Source organism: Amphibalanus amphitrite, unplaced genomic scaffold (genome assembly GCF_019059575.1).
Source record: "Amphibalanus amphitrite isolate SeventyFive unplaced genomic scaffold, NRLGWU_Aamphi_draft 000174F_arrow, whole genome shotgun sequence".
Lineage (NCBI taxonomy): Eukaryota > Metazoa > Arthropoda > Thecostraca > Balanomorpha > Balanidae > Amphibalanus > Amphibalanus amphitrite.
The window spans coordinates 624014-646087 of record NW_024881669.1 but is presented as its reverse complement, the minus strand read 5'-3'; the positions used below and the strand labels follow the sequence as shown (position 1 = coordinate 646087).

Genomic DNA, 22074 nt, shown 5'->3' with positions numbered 1-22074 from the left:
CCTGGTAACCATCATCACAGAAACGCTCAAAGGCGGGGAAATCAGCGCTCGCCCCGAGAAGACACATCGGGTCCGAAAGACGGCTTGCAGCGCGGCGAGCGGCGCACCTATGGATGAGCGAGAAAATGATGCCTTCGCGAACCTTGACGAGCAGGACTCTGATCTAGACCTCGCGAGCGATGCAGTTACTTTCCGGCAGGTTCTCTTCGTAAGTGTCGGTCTCATGCATGGTCAGCGTACACAAGTGTACGCAGAACTGACTGTGGACGAGTTCAAAAATGCCGAACGCTACCCTAACGGGAGCCTGGCCGCCGTTCGGCTTGCGGGCAAAGAGGCCGCAATGTACGGCCCCGCGACCGCGATTTTCCCGCCTTCTGAGGCAAAATTCGCCGAGTTCTATCTCAGTCATGTGCGGAAACACCTAAAGGGCGCCAGGAGCAGCAACGCCTTCTTCCCTGGGCTGCTCAGGTATCCCTCCCTGCAGTCAGAAGAGGTGTCGCGCATCTTTGGGGAACCTGTAGCGCAGCTCATGGGTGCCCACTGCCCAGCTGCGGCGCTGGCACGTGACTACGGTCGAGCGGCTTTACAGAGAGGGCAAAATCACCAGCCAAGTAAGGTATGACCTCTGCTCGTTCCGCCGTCACTCCCCAAAGACGTCGATGGTTCACTATGAACTGGTGACCCGTAGGGAACGCGACATGCTGGCGTCGCAGACGTTTTACGACTTTGTCGGCGTCACGACCGAGGCTGACTCCGGAGCCCAAGGCTCTCAAGTCCGCTCCACCCGCCCTCATTCTCCGGTCCACAATGATCTGGAGACCACAGAGACCACAGAGACCCGTCAGGGGCGCGACCTGCTGGCGTCGTAGGTGTTTTCCCGCCAAATTGGCGCTGAGACTGAGTCGGACGGAGGATCCCAAGGCTCCCAGGTTCCCTCCACCCTGGGCGCGGCGGCCACCGGGACCTCAAAGGGGTCAGCTGCCGCGGCCGCGGTCGCATGCAGCGAAAACATTTCGGGCGTTCAAGAACAATACAAATGCTATATAAGTTGCCTTGGGGGTGAGACTGGCGACAGGCAACAGTCAAAGTGCAGTGCCGCTGCGGCACATCGCACGCCACGGAAGACTCTGGCCTGGAGCTCGGTTCCACTCCTGACCACACACGGGTGAGTATTCGTTCAGTCATAGAACAGACCATGCATGGTCAGTTTGCTGATAATGCACCAAGTGATATTCCTGCTGCTTTCAACAAATCAGGATGAGCGTAGAGGAGTCTGCGAGAGCCGAGAATAGCATGCCATTGCCTACCGATGGGCTCCCCGCAGTGGAAGAGTGAAAGGGGTCCCAGGGTGACAGCATCTCTGTCCCGTGAGCTGAACACATATGACCAAAATAGAAATCCTGACTGGGAGAAGAAGCTGAGATCCCTAGATCAGGCTGAGAAGTTCGGTGGTAACTCTGCTGCCCGACATGGTCATAGGTCTGAGGCAGCCGCCCTAGAAATGCATAGAGCACTGGCAGTGACGGAGGAGAGTCACTACCTGCTGCGATGTGGACTGATTGTGCCTCCCAGCTGCCCATGGCTTGGCAGCTCTGATGGCGGAGCATCGGCGCCCGAGCTGGCGGAGACCTTGCATAGATAACCTGACCAATTTCCATCGCCTACTCAAACCACTGCCTCGGCTCTGGCCGACCCTCCCCGTTGGCCTCGGCCGACGGGCCAACGGCGCACGACAAGCGACCGCGAAACCGTAAGATCCTGATCCTCCGGAGCAGTGACAAGCCCTTGAGTACAATATCCCCTTCCAATGAAGGGGCGGCTGCGACCGCATGCGCCAGGGAGCCATCGAGGTTAAATTCCGCAATAGCAAGGATGCAACGAAAGCTTTGAAGGCCACACGGTTCGTTTACGCCGAGGGACGTCCCTCCGGCCGAAGGCTCGTCCCCTCACCTCTGACGGTGGAGCCGCAACGCTCTAAATTCTAAAAACTATTGCAGAGAAGCGATCAACTAAGCGCTATGTGAAGTGGTCGGCACAAGACGAGATGAGACTGCGGGCTATATTCAAAGCCCGAGGTGACCGAAACCCCAGCATGGAACAATTGCAAGACATATGCAAGAAGGAACCGTTTTCCGGCCACAGCAAAAAATGAAGTGAGGTCAAAAATGTAAAAAAAAAAGAAACAGAAGACGTTCGGTGGTGCCCGTCCTCAGGACTGCAGGGTTGGATTTTAGCCGGCTGAAATTGAATTGATGCCAACCGGTGATTTTTACTTATTTAAGCCGGTTTAAACCGGTATAAATTAATAAAGCATTTTTATTGAGTTAACAGCTCCCTGAGAGCTATGCTGAAACTGAGATCGGTGCATCTGCGGCGCTGCAGAAGATGTCAGTCATCATTGGACCTCAGGTGCTGCCTGGTCGCTCAACTGACGCGTCGGTCGTCGTAGTGGTACCATCGGTCACGGCCCACACTGTACAGGTACACATCAGACACGCAATGCCCCGAGTGTGTAGCACCGCCGTAATGACTCACGACTCCACCAGCGGGTAGTCGCCGTCTAGGGCGACTGAGCACAGTGAATAGTAGCCCACCGCGCAGAGTTCGGACAGATGCGCCTTTTCGGAAGAGTCTGCCGGCCCTCCTCTGGTGAACACATTATAGCCTTCTAAGAGGTTATCACGCTAGATCAACCAACGCGAAACGCACAACACTCGTGAACAAGACGTATGACAACATATGAAATGGTCATGAGAAAAACACACGATAAACACGATGAAATAGTCATGAAGAAAACAAACGATAAACACTTCATGATTTGAATCAGATGATGACGAATGTATATTCATTTGAAAATGCAAGCAGAGATATAACTTCACACATTGGGCAACGCCACGCGACACTCCCAAAAGAGCAAAGCGAGCAAAATGAAGCAAGCAATATTCGTGAGACCCGCTACGGTGATTTTGAAAGCAAACGACAACCTTCACTTCACTAGTGTAATGTGCTCCCGTGTCCAAAAATATACTATCAGGAGAAAATAAAGAAATGGTGATCACAATCACATTTGCGTGCGCGCGCGCGTGTGTGTGTGGGACAAGCAGTGCGGCGCAGTGCAGCGCGGCTACAATGATCCTGATGCGATATGAAGAGTTGGTGCATTCGATTGGGTGAACCGAACGGCGCGTGTGGAGATGAATGAAACTGGAGACCATTACCAGACAGTGGAGCTTCACCATTGTCGACAAGCCATCGACACGTTCAACTCCCGCTACATGTGGGACGGCAAGCTCCATCGGTCGACGTTGAGGCTGCCCATGCCGTCGAGGGCCAGTACTCCAGCCGCCTGGATTTCACAAAGGTGGTGAAAGACATGTTGATGCCAACTGATTCGGGTTGCCCGTTTATAACGGCTTCGTGATGTTCTCCACGACACTCCCTGGCCTGCTCAGCGCATTTTAGGCGCATCACAGGCTCGGCCTACCCCTCGGACTTAACGGACACATCAACATCGTGGAAGATGAAAATCAAGGCTTTCGGCAGACTATAAAAGAAACTATAGTTACGGTGCAAGTGACAGTGAACAGTGGGGCAGATAGTACTAAAAGTTATCAGGCATGACACGTCAGACGACACGAAACATTTGCTATAAATGTGGTATTGTTTTGTCAACCCGTCTAATGAATTGATAACAGACAATAAGTTAAGAACTGGACGCTGAATGCAGATTTTTGGCGCGATAATTGTTTTTTTCTTCTTCTTCTTTTTAATGACAGCCGATAACCAAAACACTCATTCAAATGCTGCTTTAGCTGAACTTGAACCTTATCTTTTTATCACAGGGGATATCGCACCTAAGACCAGCCATTGTCTGACTAGCGAAGGGGAATGGGCCGATCCCGCCACCTGCAGCTGAGGAGGCACGCTCAGTGTGCTGTGCTCAAGAACAAGTGTTTCGCATCGCTGGAGAAAATAAAGAAGCTTTAGGACTTCACTAATGTGAGGAGGTGACCAGAACTTTGTGTACCTATTTGATGCTATATTTTTCATTTTATGTAGCTCATTAGTGAGCAAAATATTTTTATTAGGTTTCCCACACATCAGATTTTCTTTTTCACACGAGGCATTCGGGTCTTTTTTCGACTCTTCCTCGTTTGCTGACGATTTTTATTTTTCCTGCATGCTCGTTCACAAACACAGCCTGCTCGAACGGGTGGCCGCCACCAAGTCACTTCTGGTCAAAAATAACAAAGAGGGCCAGGGCGGCATTCGCACGGAAGCTGCCTCAGCAGCCAGAGCCTTGGAGAAGTGTATCTTTCCGCCGCCGGTGCCGCTCCCTGACGCGGCCGTCACAGCGCCCCGCCGGCTTCCTCCACACTGACCACTTGGTCGCAAAGGTCTTTGTGCAGGTAGAAGAAGATGTAGCCGTTCCTCTGGTGTCCGGCCTCACCCAGAACGTCGGCCTCGTCCACACAGCTGACGCGCCGATCGTCGTAGTGGAACCACTTGTCCCTGCCGACGCTGTACACATCCGACACGTAGTGCCCAGAGTGCGTGGCGCTGCCGTAGTGGCTGACGACGCTCACCAGCCGGTAGGTAAAGTCGCCGGCCAGGTCCACTGAGCGGGGAGACTGGCCGTCTTCCCGCAGAGCTCCGATAGGTGTGCCTGCTCCGAGGCGTCGGCCGGCGCTCCCTCCAGCGAAATCATGATGGCTTCCTGGAGCTCGCGGTCTTTGCTCTCGCAGGTCCGCGCCGGTTTTAACTTGGAGTCGGCGTCCAGCACCACCAGCTCGGCCTGCGCTGGCGGCGGCTGCGGCGGCTCGGCACCGGTCGCCGGTGACGGGGGACGCACCGGTGCCGCGGCTCCGGCCGACACCGGCGAGTCGGCGGCGGCGGACTCCGGCAAGCCGGCGGTGGCCGGCACTGGTGACAGTCCACGGGCGGCGGGCGGCGGCGACGGACCCGAGCTGGGCGCCTCAGACTCCTCGAAGTCGGATAGGATGCACAGGGCAGGCTTTGTGCACTTCCACTCTGGGGGCCGGGTGACGTCGTCCGCGACATGTTCGTTCAGCGAAAGGAGCTTGGGAATGCCGACGTTGGAGCAGATTTTCTTCGATTCCTCCCCAAGGAAGACGTACCGGTTAAGCTGGACTATCAGCGTCCTGGGCAGCTGGCTGATTTTGGTGGTGACGCGGCAGTCGTCATGGCGGCAGTGCTGACAGAGCAGCTCGCGCCGGTCAGGCCGCATGCACAGCCGCAGCGCGTCCTGCAGCGTGTGCGTCTCTGTGCCCTGGCGGCGCGGCACGCTGACAAACCAGCATATGTTCTCTTGCTGTTTCAGCACCGTTTCATGGCACTTGGTGCACATGTAGCTCTCGACGGTCTGATACTGAAAATTGTCTCGCACAAGGTTATCGGTCGGCCGCCGCGCGTCGATTTCTTCCTTCATGGTGTCTAGCAGGCGCAGCAAGAACTCGTTGGCGTCCTGCATCTCGATGCCTCGGAACGCCGGATCGATGTCGGCGAACACGTCGCGACGTGACGGCCGCGTCAGGTGGCCGTCACGTAGCTCCCTGACGGCCGCGTCAGGGAGCGGCACCGGCGGCGGAACGGCCCCGACCTCCTCCGTGTGTATGGGTGTATGTGTCCTTGTGTGCGTGTGCGTGCGTGTAAATCGCGTTTGTGGAAAAAAATTCTGCGATGCAATATTGTAATGGATCTTACATGTTAAATATACATTGCTGCTGCAGGAAAAAAAAAATAAAAAAGTGTATCTTTCTCCGACGAGAAAACATTCTGCACTAGTGGCCATGAGCGACTCATCGTATGTCTGTAAGCATGCCGATGATGATGTATTGATGATGATGATGATGATGATGGTGCCGTGAAACATACAAGAAGACTACCTGTCATTGGTCCTTGCCAGACCTCACAATTTCATCAGTGTCCATAATAAAATCGCTTATAAACCTGACGAAGGCTAGTTGGCCAAGACACGTTTTCGAGGGAAAATGACCAATTGTGTGCGAGGTGAACACGTATTTTCTTTACAAAAAAAAACTTGTTGCTTGAAACTCTGATCTAGTGTTTATTGAAAACGCTTCGCTTGAAGTCAGCACTGTTCAGTTATCAGCCAAGAGGTCCTCCATAACTTATTCAAAGCAAGCGGGCAGGCGTATTAAAGAGTGCACCTCGCCACGCGAGCCTTCTCCGCCACGATGGCTCAGGCCATGGCCGCCTACCTCCCGCGCCGTTCAGTTCAGGCGGACGCTGTGAGGACAGTCGACGCGTGGTTTGATACCACGAACAGCCGCCAGCCGTACGACGCCATGCCGGAACGCTGCGGGTTCGGGGTCAACGCAGCCGCAAAGGAGCGTCAGGACGCGGCGCTGTCCGGCATGGATGCCCTGATACGCGACTCACGAAAGGCCACTGCGAAGCAGCCAACCCGACGTTCGACGCTCCTGCCATTCCAGCATGGCATCATCCGGGGATCGCGTCCCTGCGCGGCCTCTACGGTGACCTGCACACCTCCTACCGCCAGCTGAGACACCTGATGGCGTCGCAAGTCAATCAGGACTGCGTCGAGAACTGTTTCTCGCAGCTGCGGTGCACGTGCGGCTCCAACAACAACCACGACGCGGTGGATGCTCGTGCGTGCCTCCGGATCATTTTGATGGCGCCCTCGACACTAGTCGCAGTACAGAGTGGCGGCCGCACGGTGCAACTGGAAGAGGACGCCGACTCCTTGAACACCTGCGCGGAGTTATTTGAGTCCGATAACCTCAACAGCGCTTCTTCCGTGGGGCTGGACGTTGTTTTAATAAGTTGACATTTTTCAATTAAACCACACCTGTATAAATGTAATGGAATAACCTGGTGTTCCTAAAAATGTCCAAATGTTAAACAGCAACAAAAAAACTTGAATAGGATGTGCTTTATCAGTACAAAACTTCACGTAAGCCGATGAAGGAACGCCTCCGAAACACGTTTTTTTTTTTGTTATCTATAGAGCTTAGCTTTGAACACAAGGTCATCCCATTAAATGTACCAATTATTATGTTATTGACTAAAGTACTTCGTCATTTTATTGTTAAACCATACCTGCATCATGTATTTCTCTCGGCAACAATTTGTTTAATTATTGTGGCTGGCAGAAGTAAACAAAACTGAACAATGTATCCATGGCTTTTGTTTCTTGTTAGCGTTCCTGGTCGACCGGCTGAAGATGGCGCAGTCCCAGGTAAAGGACGTCATCAGGCGGAAAATCAACGATGAGAACAGCGCGGCCCTAAATGGTGAGTGACTGAATGTGGTGCACTGTACGAAACTCTGTACGATACCGTCCATGGCACCCTATACAATACCCTGTACGACAACGCGTAAGGTACTCCCGACACCATACATGGTGCCCTGTACGATACTTTGTAGGAATCCCGGTAGCAAGTTCGTTACAAAATATACATGTAGGATCAACTAATAACCATACAGGGCTAGCGTGCCATATTTTTTACAAGGTCATAGAAAGCTAAAAACGTGTTATGTCATTTTGCAAACGCCCCAATAGGGCAAATGCTCTAGGTATCGTGATAAATACAATCATATGTAGACTGTAACATTCTTTGCAGGGAACCTGACAGTTGAACCAGCGAGCACGTCAGGCAACACAGCTCTTCTCACATACCGTTGGCACGGCCATCAGCGAGCTGCTACCGAGCCGTCGAGCAGAGGCTGTTTTGACGGCCAACGCCTGGTTCGACGTGCTGAACAGCCGCGGCCAGTTTAACGCCACGGCTGAGCCTTGAGCAGTCCGCGTATGGAAGGACGGCCGAGACCAAGGGGGCCCAGGACCACGCACTAGATAGTAGAGAGGATGAGCTCTCTCATGTCTGAAAACAACATCACAGTACCCCAACGGACAGCAGAAACCGCTGCCGTTCTAACGCGGCACTCTGCGGACAACAGCGTCTCCCCGAAGGCTAAACGATGAACTGCGTCGTACCGTGCCCGAGCTGCAGTACCTGCTAACATCCCACCTCAATCAAGACTGCCTTGAAAACTGCTTTTCCCAGCTTGGGGGGCGGGGGAGGACACCACGCCGAACGCCGAAGAGCCCGTAGAGGTGCGCTCCCGTCTGAAGGCCTTGTTCATGGCGCCGTCTCCAAAGGTGGTTGCTTTAAGCAGTTGTGCTGTACTGCAGCTGGAGCCGAACTGGCCAGGAAAACAACACCCCCACCGACGTCCCCGTTCATCACCTCCGAATGGAGTTACTCCTGCGGGGACAACTATGAACATTTTGAATCATATTTATTTGGCTCATGCATCTCAGGGGAGAGAAAGAACTGCCTCGGATGTACAGCCTATCGACGAGTACAGGGTGGACCAAAAAGGATGGAAACATTTTAAACTCGCATAAAATATGTGTTATTGCATGCAGGTGACTTAAAATGATACCAAACGAGAGTACGTTTCGTGGAAATTCATAATGACATCTCTCTCATCTGCTCTCTCTCCTTTTCAGTCTCTCAGAGCAAATGTTCGAAGAGGCCACCTTTGCGAGACAGGCAAAGAGCGGCCCGCCTGCCGGCTGACGCGATAGCCCGATGACACATGTCCGCTGGTTTGGCTCGCACATCCTTGGTCAATCTCTTCAGGTAACAGAGGCCTTCATAACCTTCCTTGTAGACCTGGCCTTGAGATAACCCCGCAGGGAAAAAAATCCATCGGGGTCAGGTCAGGTGAGCAGACAGGCCAGTTCCGACAGGCACTGCGAGATATCAGCCGGTCACCAAAGTGGTTCTCGCTCCACTTGAGCGTTGTTTCGCGATGTGAGGAGGCGCATCGTCGTGCTGAAATCACATGAGGTCCATGAGACTGCCATACTTCGTTTGGGCTCACTTCAACAACTTCTTAAGCGTCGCTTGGTAGTGCTTTTGGTCGTCAGCCACGGTGTTGTCGCTCCCATCCTCGAACCGAAGTGGAACTGGCCTGTCTGTCTTCTCATCTGACCTATAGATTCCTTTCCTGTGGAGTCATCTCAAGGGCCAGGTCTACAAGGAAGGTTATGTAGGTCTCTGTTATCTGAAGAGAGCGATCACCGAGGCTGTGCGAGTCATACCAGAGGACACGTGTCATCGGGCTATCGCGTCAGCCGGCGGGCGGGCCGCTCTTTGCCTGTCTCGCAAAGGTGGCCTCTTCGAACATTTCCTGTGAGAGACTGAAAACGAGAGAAAACAGATGAGAGTGATATCACTATGAATTTCCAAGAAATGTACTCTCGTTTGGTATCATTTTTAGTCACCTGCATGCAATAACACATATTTTATGAGAGTTTAAAATGTTTCCATCCTTTTTGGTCCACCCTGATTGTGACGGATGAACCGAGACCGTCTGCGGTCTGCACCGAGTTATGTATGGTCGCGCTTCACTTAAGTGAAGATACATTTGGTAGCAAGACGCGATGCATCGAGTGCTTAAGACTTGTCAGTGAGCTCAACGTCTCAATTGTTGCACGCCCTCAAACGAGCTGCCAGGGAAAGGCCACGCTTCTAAAGAGGAGTCGCGGAGAGGTAGTGACAGACACCGCGAACGACGAGGACGATGTCGTTGTTGTCGACGACGCACCGACTCTCGGACCTTGCGAGCCAGAGGTTGAAAGCGGTCTAACAGGAAGCCGATCACGTCTTGGGCTTGCTTGAGGGATCGGAAGCACTTGCTTGAGGGATCGGAAGCAGGCTGTGGCGTGAGAGAGAAACCAGCGCCCAGTGCTGATCTGCTCTATTGCATGGCAGTTAAGGAGCAGAAGAGTGATATAATCATAAACCACTATATATCGACAGCAGGCAACCTTGGCGAACAGCTTGAGTATCACGCTGTGACGATAGGGGGTGGAAACTGTTTCTATCATGCACTCCTTGATCAGATTCGCAATGGGCGTGAGATAGGTCAGCTTATACAGCTTGATATCGTCCAGTCAGTGCAACTAGCAGACCATATTAACCTGAGACGGGCTGTGGTGAACTTTGCCAGGGAAACAGTAACCCCTCCTATCTTAGGACAGAGCGAGACTGATTCCAGGAGTTCTTGGAAAGACAGGCCTGTCCTACGACGTTGCGGAAGACACCGTTATTCAGTCCGCAGCAGTCTTATTGGGGATCGATATCTGGCCGACATCCAACCAGAATACACGATCGTAGCCGTGTAATAAACTGGCGAGCGGACGTCCACCAGCCCAGGCAAATATCATTCTTGGCTACATACCTAACTAAAATCCATTTTCAGTCTCTTTAACCCGTTTCCTCTACGGGGGAAGGCCAGGGTGGTCCCTCTTAAAAAAGAATCTCTTCAAACGCGGAGCGTGTGCAAAATCAGCGTGTGGAGCCTAAGGACAAGAATGCCTCCAGGCTGCAGCAATGCCCGTAGGATGTCACATAGCAGACAGCACGCATCTTACGCTGAAAGAGAGCATCGACTGACGACTAAAGTTATGCGTATGTCTCAAAGCAGGCAGGCCGAGACGGCGTCCCAGCGGGAGCAGCGGCTGGCGGCCAATGCACTACATACCTCCCAGAGCAGGTAGACCGAGACTAGGGAGGCTCAGCGGCAGCAGCGGCGCTGGTTCAAACGATGCCCTAGTCTAGAGAACCGCAACGTAGTCAGACATTCTCGTCGACTGAAGCCGTGTCTTCGGCTGAGCCTGCTCAGGTGAAACTACCAGACTTCTGGGAAAACGGTATGACGTTTTACAGAGCCGCTGATGCCTGTAACTTCCATGTTTGCGCCACACGTGGATGTGAAATAGATTTCTAAATCAATTTCATTTTACTTAATATACACAACGTTCATTCCTGACCCTTTAGTGGATGAGGTCTCTGTCCCAAGTAGGTGTGACCAGGCCTGATCAGCTCGCGGTCATTTGCACTGATGGTCAGTACCATAGCATCGGTGCACCTAAAAATCTGGTCGATCTCATGAAAGTGTCACAGGAGGACCTGCGTGAGAAGTCGAGACCTGTTGCGGTCCCAGTCATGTGGGACCGCGCGCACCTCATAGAACTGGCTGAGTCTTCTGCCAAGAAGGAGGCGCCATTGTTGAACAAAGTGAAAGACAGCATATCCTGAATCCGCAGCGGTTCACGCTGGCCTCGGGATGGGATCGGCTGCATAATGCGGGTGTGGAGCTGGAAGTGAAGACCTATCGTCCAAAATCATGTTCTGATACGAGGTTCGCCCCATACGCTGCTGCAGTGATCACATCCTTCACCAACAGCCTGGCGGTGATGAAAGCGGCGATGGAGACGCAGCTGATGGCTCCTGATACCAAGACAAGTCTCCAGTCCGAGCTATCAAAAAATCTTCAGCTTCTGGCCGGTTAATCGAGATTCTCGTGCCATTTGTGCCTAGTGAGCTCAGAGCTATATCAAAACTCAGCAGAAACTTAAGTAGATATGTCATTCTCTAATTAATCATTGAAGTGCAACCATGCCTGAGATGAAGGTGGTAAAGATTAGATGCCTTTTAAAGGAATGGGATCGAATTAACTTTGGAATGTAAAAAAATGGCTGCATATGAAGTCTGATATAGGCCACTGTCAATATCAGGTTGCTCCCTTAACATTATTAGGCATCACTTTTATTTAGGCGTAGCTAAATCAATTTGTTGTTTTAGCTCTAGTGGATAACGCTCAATAAACCGATAGTTTAAACACCAACTCGTTCAAATTGGATTGTCGACTGATAAGCACTAAGCAGTTTAACACTCGGCTAGTTACACTCCAGGGAGTCTACTCTGTAATTGCCGAGTGTAGCCGAGCACTGCAAAACGTGCAGCTCCTTCTGTAGGAGCGCCAGGAAGCGTACCAAAAGCTAGTGGAGGCACTATCAGCTCAGAAGAGGTTCTGACTGTGGCCCAAAAATTACCAATGTCTTATTATCAATGGTTTAATCAATGGTACTCTTACTCGAGATCTGGCACCTGATAACCTCGATGACATAAGTAGAGGATACACTACTGCATTTTGTGCGCAGTTTCCGGTAAGCAGTCTAGCTGTCCGATCAGTTTCCCATCTGGACGTTATCAACCTGTCAGCTTTTGCTCAAAGGTGCTATGTTAATCAAGAGCTCAGTTGGCGTTATGTTCAGGGTTGTCCGCGTCCTTTCGGTGTTGCGGTGTCGGGTGTAGCAGAGTTTAACGTTTTTATAATGCAGTTATTAGCTATAGCATCGTAGTTTGTACTCGATGTCGCTTCCCAGCCGCCATAACAGCCCTATCCTAGGTGATGCAGCTTTCCAGCTCACTACGTATCTTGTCACGTCCTTCCAAGAAAACAAGCTGCGCAACCAGAATCCAAGTGAGTCAACACTCCGAGAGAAGAGCCTCTTCAACTACAAACTTTCTGGGAGTCGTCGTGGAGCAGGCGTTTGGTAGGCAAGCTTCGGAGGCAGCATTAAGGTGGAGACCAAGTGTCCAAAAAGCCATTGATATCTCGTGCGCCGCGTGTGTCCTGCAAAGCATGTGTGTACTGGACGACGACGAGTGGGATGTGGAGCGTGTTGATGTCGAGCTGGGACATCCTGAGGAGGATGATTCCAATGATGTGCGCGTGGCCGCTGATGCAGTCCTGGCAAAGAGACCTAGTGGACTGCTGGAAGCAAGCAAAGGCCACAGAAAAGGACAGGGTGTCCCGCTTCCTCGAGTACCTCAGTACTCCTATTAGACATCTGGCACCTGATAACCTCGATGACATCGAGGACAAAGTACAGCGTGTTGTGCGAAGCTTCCAGTAAGCAGTATAGCTGTCAGATCAGTTTCCCATATGGACGTTATCAACCTGTCAGCTTTTGCTCAAAGGTGCTATGTAAATCAAGAGCTCAGTTGGCGTTATGTTCAGGGTTGTCCGCGTCCTTTCGGTGTTGCGGTGTCGGGTGTAGCAGAGTTAAATGTTTTTATAATGCAGTTAATAGCTATAGCTTCGTAGTTTGTACTTGATGTCGCTTCTCAGCCGCCACAGCCCTATCCTAGGTGATGCAGCTTTCCAGCTCACTACGTGTCTTGTTACGTCCTTTCAAGAAAACAAGCTGCGCAACCAGAATCCAGGTGAGTTGAATCCAGGTGAGTTAACATCCCGAGAAAAGAGGCTCTCCAACTACAAACTGTCTGGGAGTCGTCGTGGAGCAGGCGTTCGGTAGGCTTAAAGGCAAGCTTCGGAGGCAACATTAGGTGGAGACCAAGTGTCCAAAAAGCCACTGATATCTCGTGCGCCGCGTGTATCCTGCAAAGCATGTGTGTACTGGACGACAGGACAGGAGTTCGTGAAGGCAACCCAGGACACATTCCACCTGACCCTGGGAGTGCAGTACCACCGCGACCGATGGGGCGAGGCGGCGCCGGATCCTGCCGACCTGGAGGGCCCCCACCGCCAGTGCCGGTACCAGGCGTACCGGCAGTTCGTGCTCTGGCAGTACGTGACACTTCCTGCGCGCAAACTTTTCAATCTAAACATGCGTTATAGATTAAAAGTGTTGTCCTCATTTCTGGTTATTTCTGTTCTTACCTGGACGTGTGTAACAATGGTTTTGATTGAACGCTAGCTGGAAACTATTGTTTTTACGTTATATGAGCAAGAGCATGACATTTTTCGTGCTAACATCCCTGTTTATTGTATTTCACAGGTGGGGAGCCCTCGGTCGGGGGAACCGGCGCGCCCTGCCGGCCTGCGCCGTGACGGCCATTAGGGCCAAGTACCCCAGTCCGTCGGGGAGTTACACGGGCTTCAAGGACGTGCCACTATGTGAGTAAATAACCCATTTGGTTTAGGATAGTAAGTATATTGCCTGACCTCCCGTGGCAAAGATTACTTCTTCCCGTAGTGCGTGCCTGCTGTATATTGTTCACATAAACACAGGACAACTTAAACTAATGATAATGCAGTTGCACATTTTCGGCCACGCGAGAGCGTCCGTCGCTGACCGGCGCTCCACCAGTCCTCCCCCGGCCGGGCCACGGCCAGCCGGCCACCGCCGGCTGCCGGCCGCGTCGGCCCAGCGTCAGTTCATACTACACTACAGTGCCAAAAAAACTTATATCATCCTTCCCGTTAGTGCTAAAAAATGCGATGACGTGCGTGCATGCATATAAGTGTTCCTGTAATCCGTTGGGCTTACGTCGCCTCGCCACGTTGTGTGTTTGTGTGTTCGCAGAGACGCACCACGGTCGGCGCGGTGACAGACTGGCCCAGATCTACTTGGCCTTAACTCGGTGGAGAAGAGGCGGCGAACGTCAAGCTTCCGGTGTTAGTTACCATATGTGGTAATGTTAAAGTTAAAGTTAGTCAAGTGTGTTAGGTAATAACATTTAACGAGTGAAACGTTGGAGCATTGAGGTGAAGATTGACCCCGTGTGTGTTTCTGTGCTAATACAATACAGAGTGCAATGCATAGCACAAACTGACACTAAGTCTTCTTGACGCGTGTTCGGAGTGGAACAATCGAGTCTGGAGGGGATACAGTCGTGATTCACGGATTTCCCGATTTTCTATTAGAGTTATTAAAACCTTCGCATTCATAATATTTCACAAATTCAATCAACATTCATTCTTTCGCGGTCATAGGCCGACAACGAACACTCGCTCGAGTGGGGCATCAAGAGCGCCACCTACTCGCAAACAGACACACAAACGGCGGCGCCAGCACCCGTTCGAGTTGCGCATTATTGATGCGCCACCTACACACAGAGATACACAAGCGGATATGCCAGCAACCGCTCGAAAAGCGCATCAAGAACACCACCTGCACACACAGAGATCCTGGACCTCAAGGCCGAGAACCTAGAGTCCACCTATGTGCACCTTTGCGTACAAAACATGTCATAAGGCCCAAGGTCAAGCAAATAAGTGTACTGGATGGTTATAGAGTTCGTCAGTGAGGTGTATTCGCGAGCTTGTGCCTGGACTGTGACAAGACATTCACTTGTGAAAGCTGTGATGACGAAGCGCACCAATGAGAGCCTCTAAATCGCCGTTTTGTCTGGACGAACGGAAACACGGTGCCGCTCAAACTCCAACTCAAGAGTTCGCTCGGCCAGCGCCTGTGTCTGCGTCCGAGTTCCCGCTGCCAAACCACTGCCTCAGCCCAAAGCACCAGCAGCTGATCGACAGAGCATGACGCGGCTGCTGTGCTTCTTGTGCAGATGTATATTTGTGCTTATTTAATCCGGAGGTACAAAGTCGAACGAGCTTGTCATTGAGTCTCTTGTACTACTATGTCAGTGTTCGGGAGAAAGCATTAAGTACCTAAACGCTCCATGATTAGCAACAAGCACCCCAACCTACGTTGAACGTTTGGCGAGGGGCTTTATGCTGCTTAGAGAAATAGCATAGAATGTAGAATAGAAATAGCAATAAAAGTAGCATTCTCGAATTCCACTTTCGAGTATACTAAGCCTCAACAACTTTATGGCTGAAAAAGACAATCTGAATCGTTACTGAGACCCTTTATCGTTAGTGTCTCAGTGGAACCTAGTCAAACGGTCGCGGCAATGTCTCTGCCTCGGATGGGTGTCATTCAGGACGTGAGCCGTCAATGTGTTTGCTTCATTTCGTTGCGTAGTTACTCTTAGTTGCATAGTTACGTTGCGTAATGTTCATGCATATGCATCATTGTGTGGATTATCATTGTGTGGACGTGATGGCCGTCATGAAGAAGTTTGCCGAGATGTGGGAGCACATCAACTGTGACTCACCCGATCCGGAAAAACTTCACGCATCAGTGGTGGCTTTCACACGCCAGTTCCGGAAATCTTTCGCGTCCGATGAAGTGCCCAACTACGTCCATCTGCTGTGCCACACGCCGCTGCTTGTACGACACTTCGGGTCGCTGGGAGCATTTCAGCAGCAAAGAGTTGAGGCTCTCAACCATACGGTCAACGTAAAGGCGCGGTCTGTAACGAGACCGGGATCCACCCAGATGACCCAGGCAGTGCAGGCTGTGAACCGGTCCCTGTACTATGCACCCTGAGTGGGCGTGCATCCACCGTGCGGCGTGTTGTGCACCGTGCAACTGAACGTGTAATGTAGATGGTTTGTGTCATTTGTTTTCTTCTCATGTGCGGTTGTTCTGTGTATCGTAAAAGTACTGTTGCGTTGGGTCTCACTAGGTCGGCCATCTGTAATAGTTTGTTGATGCATTCGATCTCATGTACCTACCCTGAGTGGGCGTGCATCCACCGTGCGGCGTGTCGTGCACCGTGCAACTGAACGTGTAATGTACAGGGTGTCCGGAAAGTCCTGGCGCTTCTCTTATATGCCGTCTAACGAGCGCTGTGATTGGTGGACGATCAGCCAATCACCGCAGGCGTGACCCCTCACTGACCGGTCAGCCGTGGGCCGTGTAAATTTGACCTTGAAATTGCGTTCAGTCATGGAAAAACAGACGAAGAGGCAACTTGTCGCTGGCTGTCTGCGCGCGGCGGCCGGGTCCGGCATGACCGAGGCGCAAGTCGCAGCACGATGTGGCGTTTCTCGGCGAACGGTTCAGCGGGTGAAAGCCAAGATCCGACGTGGGGATTCTTTAGAAGATGCCCCCAGATCGGGAAGGCCCCGGTCGGTCAGAACTGCCAAGAACGTGGCTGCCGTGTCAGCGGCAATCGAAGAGAATCCGCGGCAGCCGATCAGAAAACTGGCAAAGAAGTTCGGCTTTCCGAAGTCATCCATGCACGAACTGATTCACCAAGATTTGGGGATGAAGTCCAGGGTGATCCAGAACAGGCCGCGTCTAACCGAGGTCACGCGTCTTCGCCGTCTGGAGAAAAGCAAGTTGCTCTTGAACTTCTTAAAGAGCCCAGTGACCTCCAGCTTCGTTCGGATCTTTTCCGATGAGAAGCTGTTCCACGTCGACGCTCAGATCAACCGAAGGAACTCTCGCTACTTGTCCGACAAGCCTGTTGACGAAGTGGATCCCCGGATTCGATTCGACCCAGTCAACAAGCACCCGCAGAAGGTGATGGTCCTGGGGGTCATCGGATCGGACGGGCAGAAATGTCCCATCATCTTCGTTGATGCCAACGAAAAGATCAACAGGCTGGTCTACGAGGAGCTCCTGGACAGGCACGTCATCCCGTGGATCAAGGCGACTTACCCGGAGGGCAACTTCGTGTTTCAACAGGACGGAGCGCCCGCCCACAACGCTGCCGCCGTCCAAGCCAAGCTGACAGAGGAGCTGGGCGGGCCAGACCACTTCTGGCAAAAGAAGATGTGGCCGCCTCAGTCCCCCGACCTCAACCCTCTCGATTACAGCGTGTGGAGCGTCTTGCAGGATGAGGTCCAGGCTACCTCTCATCCCAACCTGGAGTCGCTGAAGGCTCGCATCGTGGCAGCGTGGGAGGGTCTGGAGGCGGCATACATCGTCAAGACATGCAAGGGCTTCCGCCCCCGCGTCGAGGCCGTCGTCGCCGCCGACGGCGGCTATATCGAGTGAACAGTTGGCGGAAGGATGTCTCTTGTTGTCCCCGATCATTGTTTCATCCAGTTGTTAAATATACATGAACCAGCCGCATTTGTTTGCGAAAAATTGAAAAGCGCCATGACTTTCCGGACACCCTGTAGATGGTTTGTGTCATTTGTTTTCTTCTCATGTGCGGTTGTGCTGTGTATCGTAAAAGTACTGTTGCGTTGGGTCTCACTAGGTCGGCCATCTGTAATAGTTTGTTGATGCATTCGATCTCATGTACCTACCCTGAGTGGGCGTGTGTAGTAAACAAATGCGCAGAAATGTCTATTCCCAAGCGGGGACCGAGCCGCCACACGCCTCCCACTCCGGCCGACTGGCCCCCGGCTCGCCGGCGCCGTGCGCCCCGGCCAGCGGCCCTGAACTCGAGCCGTCGGTCAGCTCTAGTTGCCGGCGCCGGCCGACAGCCACAGCTGTGGGCCACGGCCTGTGCCAGTTCTATCAGACACATGCATAACATATAGCATACAATACTAACTACAGCCCCTCCTGATCCTCAAGGATCACTAACGCTAGTATCTGCATGGGGCGTACCCAGTTCTTCATACTGAAGGCGATCAGGTGGCCGCCGCGAGCGGTCACTGCGTCGGACCTCACTCTCACTCACCGTCTCTCCTTCTACCCCCACATCAGGTGATGAACCCTCTCCCCCATCGGCTAACAGTGGCAAATTGACATATTCCACCACGTCATCGGGCGGCGAGCCAGGCGAAGTTGCCTCAGACACATCAGGACAGGTACGCAAAACATCACCACATGACCGGAGGTCCCTGACATGCCACGGTACCCCGTCGACTTCCACCACCTGTGGTGATACCGTGGCGGTGACAGCACCGCGTCCAGACTGTTCCGTGCACCGTGACCCGGGCTTCCTGACCCACACGGCGTCCCCAACTCGGTACGACGCGGGCTCGCGTGATAGATCGTCTCGGTCCTCCTCACCGGTTCCACCGGGTGGGCGCACTCGGTCACGCACGGGGTACGCATACACTGCGCTCGCAGGTGATGATGACGCCGATACACCATCGCGAGGCGTCACATTATATAAATGAACGGCCTCAGACACGGAGCACTGTTTACGAGCAGCGATGACCTTCACCGAACGGTGGTTTCGCTCCACGATAGAGTTTCCACTCGGTCGGTGAACGGCCCTGAATCGGAGCTGTACGCCCCATCCCGCCGCGAACACAGAGAACTCTCTGCTGCGGAACGCGGTGTCATTGTCTGCCAGAAGTTCGACTGGGGCACCGCGCTCACAAAATATCTCCTCCAGCTGCTCCGTCACACTGGCCGAGTCCGTTCGGCGCAGTGGGCGCCACACACAAAACCGCGACGGACCGCAGTCAATGATTGACAAGTACGACCGGTTTCGGTAGTGCGTGATGTCTATGGCGAGTCTGGTCCAGGTTTCCTTCACCCCCAGTTCCCCGCCACGCCACTTGACGGGTGCCGGGTCCACTGACCGACACACGTCACAGTCTGACACCACCTTTTGCACCTGGCTCCGCGTGATACTCGGCGATATGTCACGACGGGCAAAGTACAGAGTTCGCCGAATACCGGGGTGTCCAGCTTTGGCATGAACCTCGCTGATGGCCGACGACTCGCGCGTGCCGACAGTGTCCTCCACAACACCCGCATCAGCCCCGTGAGCGTCATCTTCTCCCGCATCAGTCACTGGCCCGACCACCGCAGCGGCGACTGCGGGCTCGCCTACACTCGGGTCGTCTCCGCGTACCCACTCGACCGGCACCCGCGTCAGGCAGTCCGCTCTGTTGTGGGCGGTCGGCACCAGGGTCACTGACAGGTCGATGCCGAACTCGTCCACCAGCTGCTTCACCATGTCGATGCGCCGCCTGATGATCATCTCACCGTGGGCCTTGGTCTTCAGACGGGAGCGCCCGCTCAGAGCGTCGCTTATCCATCTGTGCACGGTAGCAGAGTCAGTCCGGAGGTCCAGTCGACGCATTTCCCAGGCGATGGCGAGATTGATGCCCCGCACGGCGGCGTCCAGCTCCGCCATGTTGATGTGTGCTGTCTCGTCACGTCGGAGCCAGCAGCCGTCCTCGATTGGGTCTCCAGTCGGCGTCTCCAGCACCACTCCGGCCGCTATCGAGCTGGCATCCGTCCACACCACCGCGTGATCGCCTTCAACATGCCACCGTCCGTGAGCCGGGTCGTCGCGGGCCAGCCTACTGGCCACATAGTCAACCTGCTGACGCAGGGTGGCATCGTCTGTTGGCAGGTCCCAACTGTTCGTCACCGCGTTAGCCCGCCGCTTTAACCAGGCGGCGGCGGGCCGAAGCCAGCCGCACACGGGCAGGTGTGCCACCAGGCGACCACACCAGGCGAAGACGCTCCGCCGCGTCAGCGTGACAGGTGGTGGCCCTACGACGTTGTCACGCGCCCAGCGCAGCACTCCACCCACCGCCCGCACGTGCAAACCAAGCAGGCGTGCACCGGCAGCCGCTCGCTCCGGCGGCTTGCACTCTAGCCCGTACTGAGCGAAGTGGGCCACCACACGTTCAGCGCTGACGATGTCCTCATTCACACACAAGTCGTCCATGTACGGCAGCACCGCACTCTCCATCGCCGGGTCCTGCTGTAGCACGGCGCGCACTACAGCCTTCATGATAAGTGGGGCCACATTCAAACCAAATCCGACCCTAGAGAGTGCATACCGCTGACCGTTCACCATCACAGTCTGGAACGGCCACAGGCTCTGCTCCGTCCTCAGCTGAAGATATGCTCTCTTCAGGTCGACGATAGCGACATTGGTGCCGTGCCGCCGCCATTTCCTGAGGGTGGCGGCACACACGTCCGCATCGGCGGTGTGGGGCACCACATGACTGTTGAGCTCTCGATAATCCAAGACGGGTCGCACTTTGGTCTTGTTTTTCTGCTGAACAGCCATGAGCGGGATCAGTCCTCGCGGTGGTCCGTACAAATCCTCATCATACGGCACCAACCATTCGTTTTCAATCCAGGACTGAAGTTCAGCGTCGAACTCTTCCTTAGCGTCCTCCGGTACGGAATACTCCGCTACGCCGTTGCCGAGGCACTCTGGTGCCGCACCGTCACGCCATTTCCAGGCTACAGTCCACGCTCGAGCCACAGGATCGAACTGAGCCCCGAAATCCGACGCCTCCACAGTCAGCTGGTCACACAGCCGACTCACCGCACCACAAAACCTCACCTCTCGCTGCGACCCAATCAGCACACCACCTAGTGCTGATATTCCACTGACACCAATCACCATCTCCGCGCCAAGCGGCTTCTCTCTCATCACCAGTACGTCGACCACCGCGGCCTGACCCGAGGCCGTTTCCACAGCCACCTTTCCAACTCCGTCACAGTAGAAAGGATCCCCACTCATCGATGTTACCCGGACTCGCTCCTTCCGCCAGTCGCTGCAGTACGGTGCGAACACCAGGTTCTCCGTACAGCCGCTGTCCACTATCGCCCTGCATTCCCTGCCTGCCACTCGCAGCTGCGCCATCGGCAGAACCTCTGCTACTGCCGCCCTGGAGAGGACGCCGGCGCTGATGCGGCCTCTCCCGCGCTGTTTCCCGGCTGCTGACGCTGAGGGCAGCCAACGGAGATGTGGCCGATCGCTCGGCAGATCCAGCATCGGCGTGGTCCACGCACCGCCGTTGACGGCTGCACGTCAGCCGACCGATCTTCACGCCGCCCCGGCCCAGGCGCCACCGGCCGCCGGCTCCTTTCCTCTGCCGCCCAGCTCCACCCCTCTGTCCGAGGGGCTCGCGCCGCCGCTGCCAGCGGACCAGCCGCCGCCGCCGCCGCCACCTGAGCTGCTGCCACCGGAGCCGCCGCCGGCCGTTGGTCGCTCAGCACTGAGCGGGCCCGAGCGAGTACATCCTCCAGGCTGAGGCCCTCAGCCCTGGATCCAGCGCGGATAGCTTGTCTGGTGCTGTCGGGTAGTCCAGAGACAAATGCGCAGATGAGCGCCTTGTCTGGCACACCCCCGAAAAGCACCGCTAGCCGCCGTAGATCAGAGAGGAACACATCCGGTGATTCGCCGGTCCGCAGGCGTCGGCAGCAGAAGGCGTCATACGCAGCGAAGCTGTCCATGGCGAACGCCGCATACAGCGTCTCTTGCACTTCCACCAGCGAGCCGCGGCTGGCTGCCGGCATCTGTGACCATACGGTGAATGCCCCGCCTGCCAGCCGCAGCGGTACCACAGACATGAGCGAGACACCACGCAGTTCACAGAGGAGCCTCGCACGCTCCCACCACTCCACCACGTCAGTCGTGCCGTCATATTCAGGCACCAATCGAGTGTCAAACGGTTGGTTCGGTAGCCCTGCGCTGCTGGTCACTGGCACAGACACCGTCCCTGGTTCATTGTCCGGGCCGCTCCTCTCCGCGTTATCACCCGTCACTGACATGGTCACGCGTCTTAAAGGTCAAAGCCGAAATAGCTTGTAGTAAACAAATGCGCAGAAATGTCTATTCCCAAGCGGGGACCGAGCCGCCACACGCCTCCCACTCCGGCCGACTGGCCCCCGGCTCGCCGGCGCCGTGCGCCCCGGCCAGCGGCCCTGAACTCGAG

The 22074-nt window shown here is 54.3% G+C and overlaps 2 protein-coding genes across 2 annotated transcripts; both read right to left on the bottom strand.

The window, feature by feature from the left end:
- Nucleotides 1-4349: 4349 nt before the first annotated feature.
- LOC122383838 (ubiquitin carboxyl-terminal hydrolase 37-like) lies at nucleotides 4350-5941 on the bottom strand. Its single transcript, XM_043370634.1, has 3 exons — nucleotides 5934-5941; nucleotides 4744-5573; nucleotides 4350-4618 (listed from the first exon to the last, which is right to left on the bottom strand). Exons 1-3 carry the CDS (start codon nucleotides 5939-5941, stop codon nucleotides 4350-4352), a joined length of 1107 nt encoding a protein of 368 aa, XP_043226569.1.
- Nucleotides 5942-18249: 12308 nt separating this feature from the next.
- LOC122383837 lies at nucleotides 18250-21655 on the bottom strand. The gene is made up of 3 exons (XM_043370632.1): nucleotides 21484-21655; nucleotides 18758-21082; nucleotides 18250-18305 (listed from the first exon to the last, which is right to left on the bottom strand). The coding sequence occupies exons 1-3, from the start codon at nucleotides 21653-21655 to the stop codon at nucleotides 18250-18252; spliced, it is 2553 nt and encodes an 850-aa protein (XP_043226567.1).
- Between the last annotated feature and the right edge of the window lie 419 nt (nucleotides 21656-22074).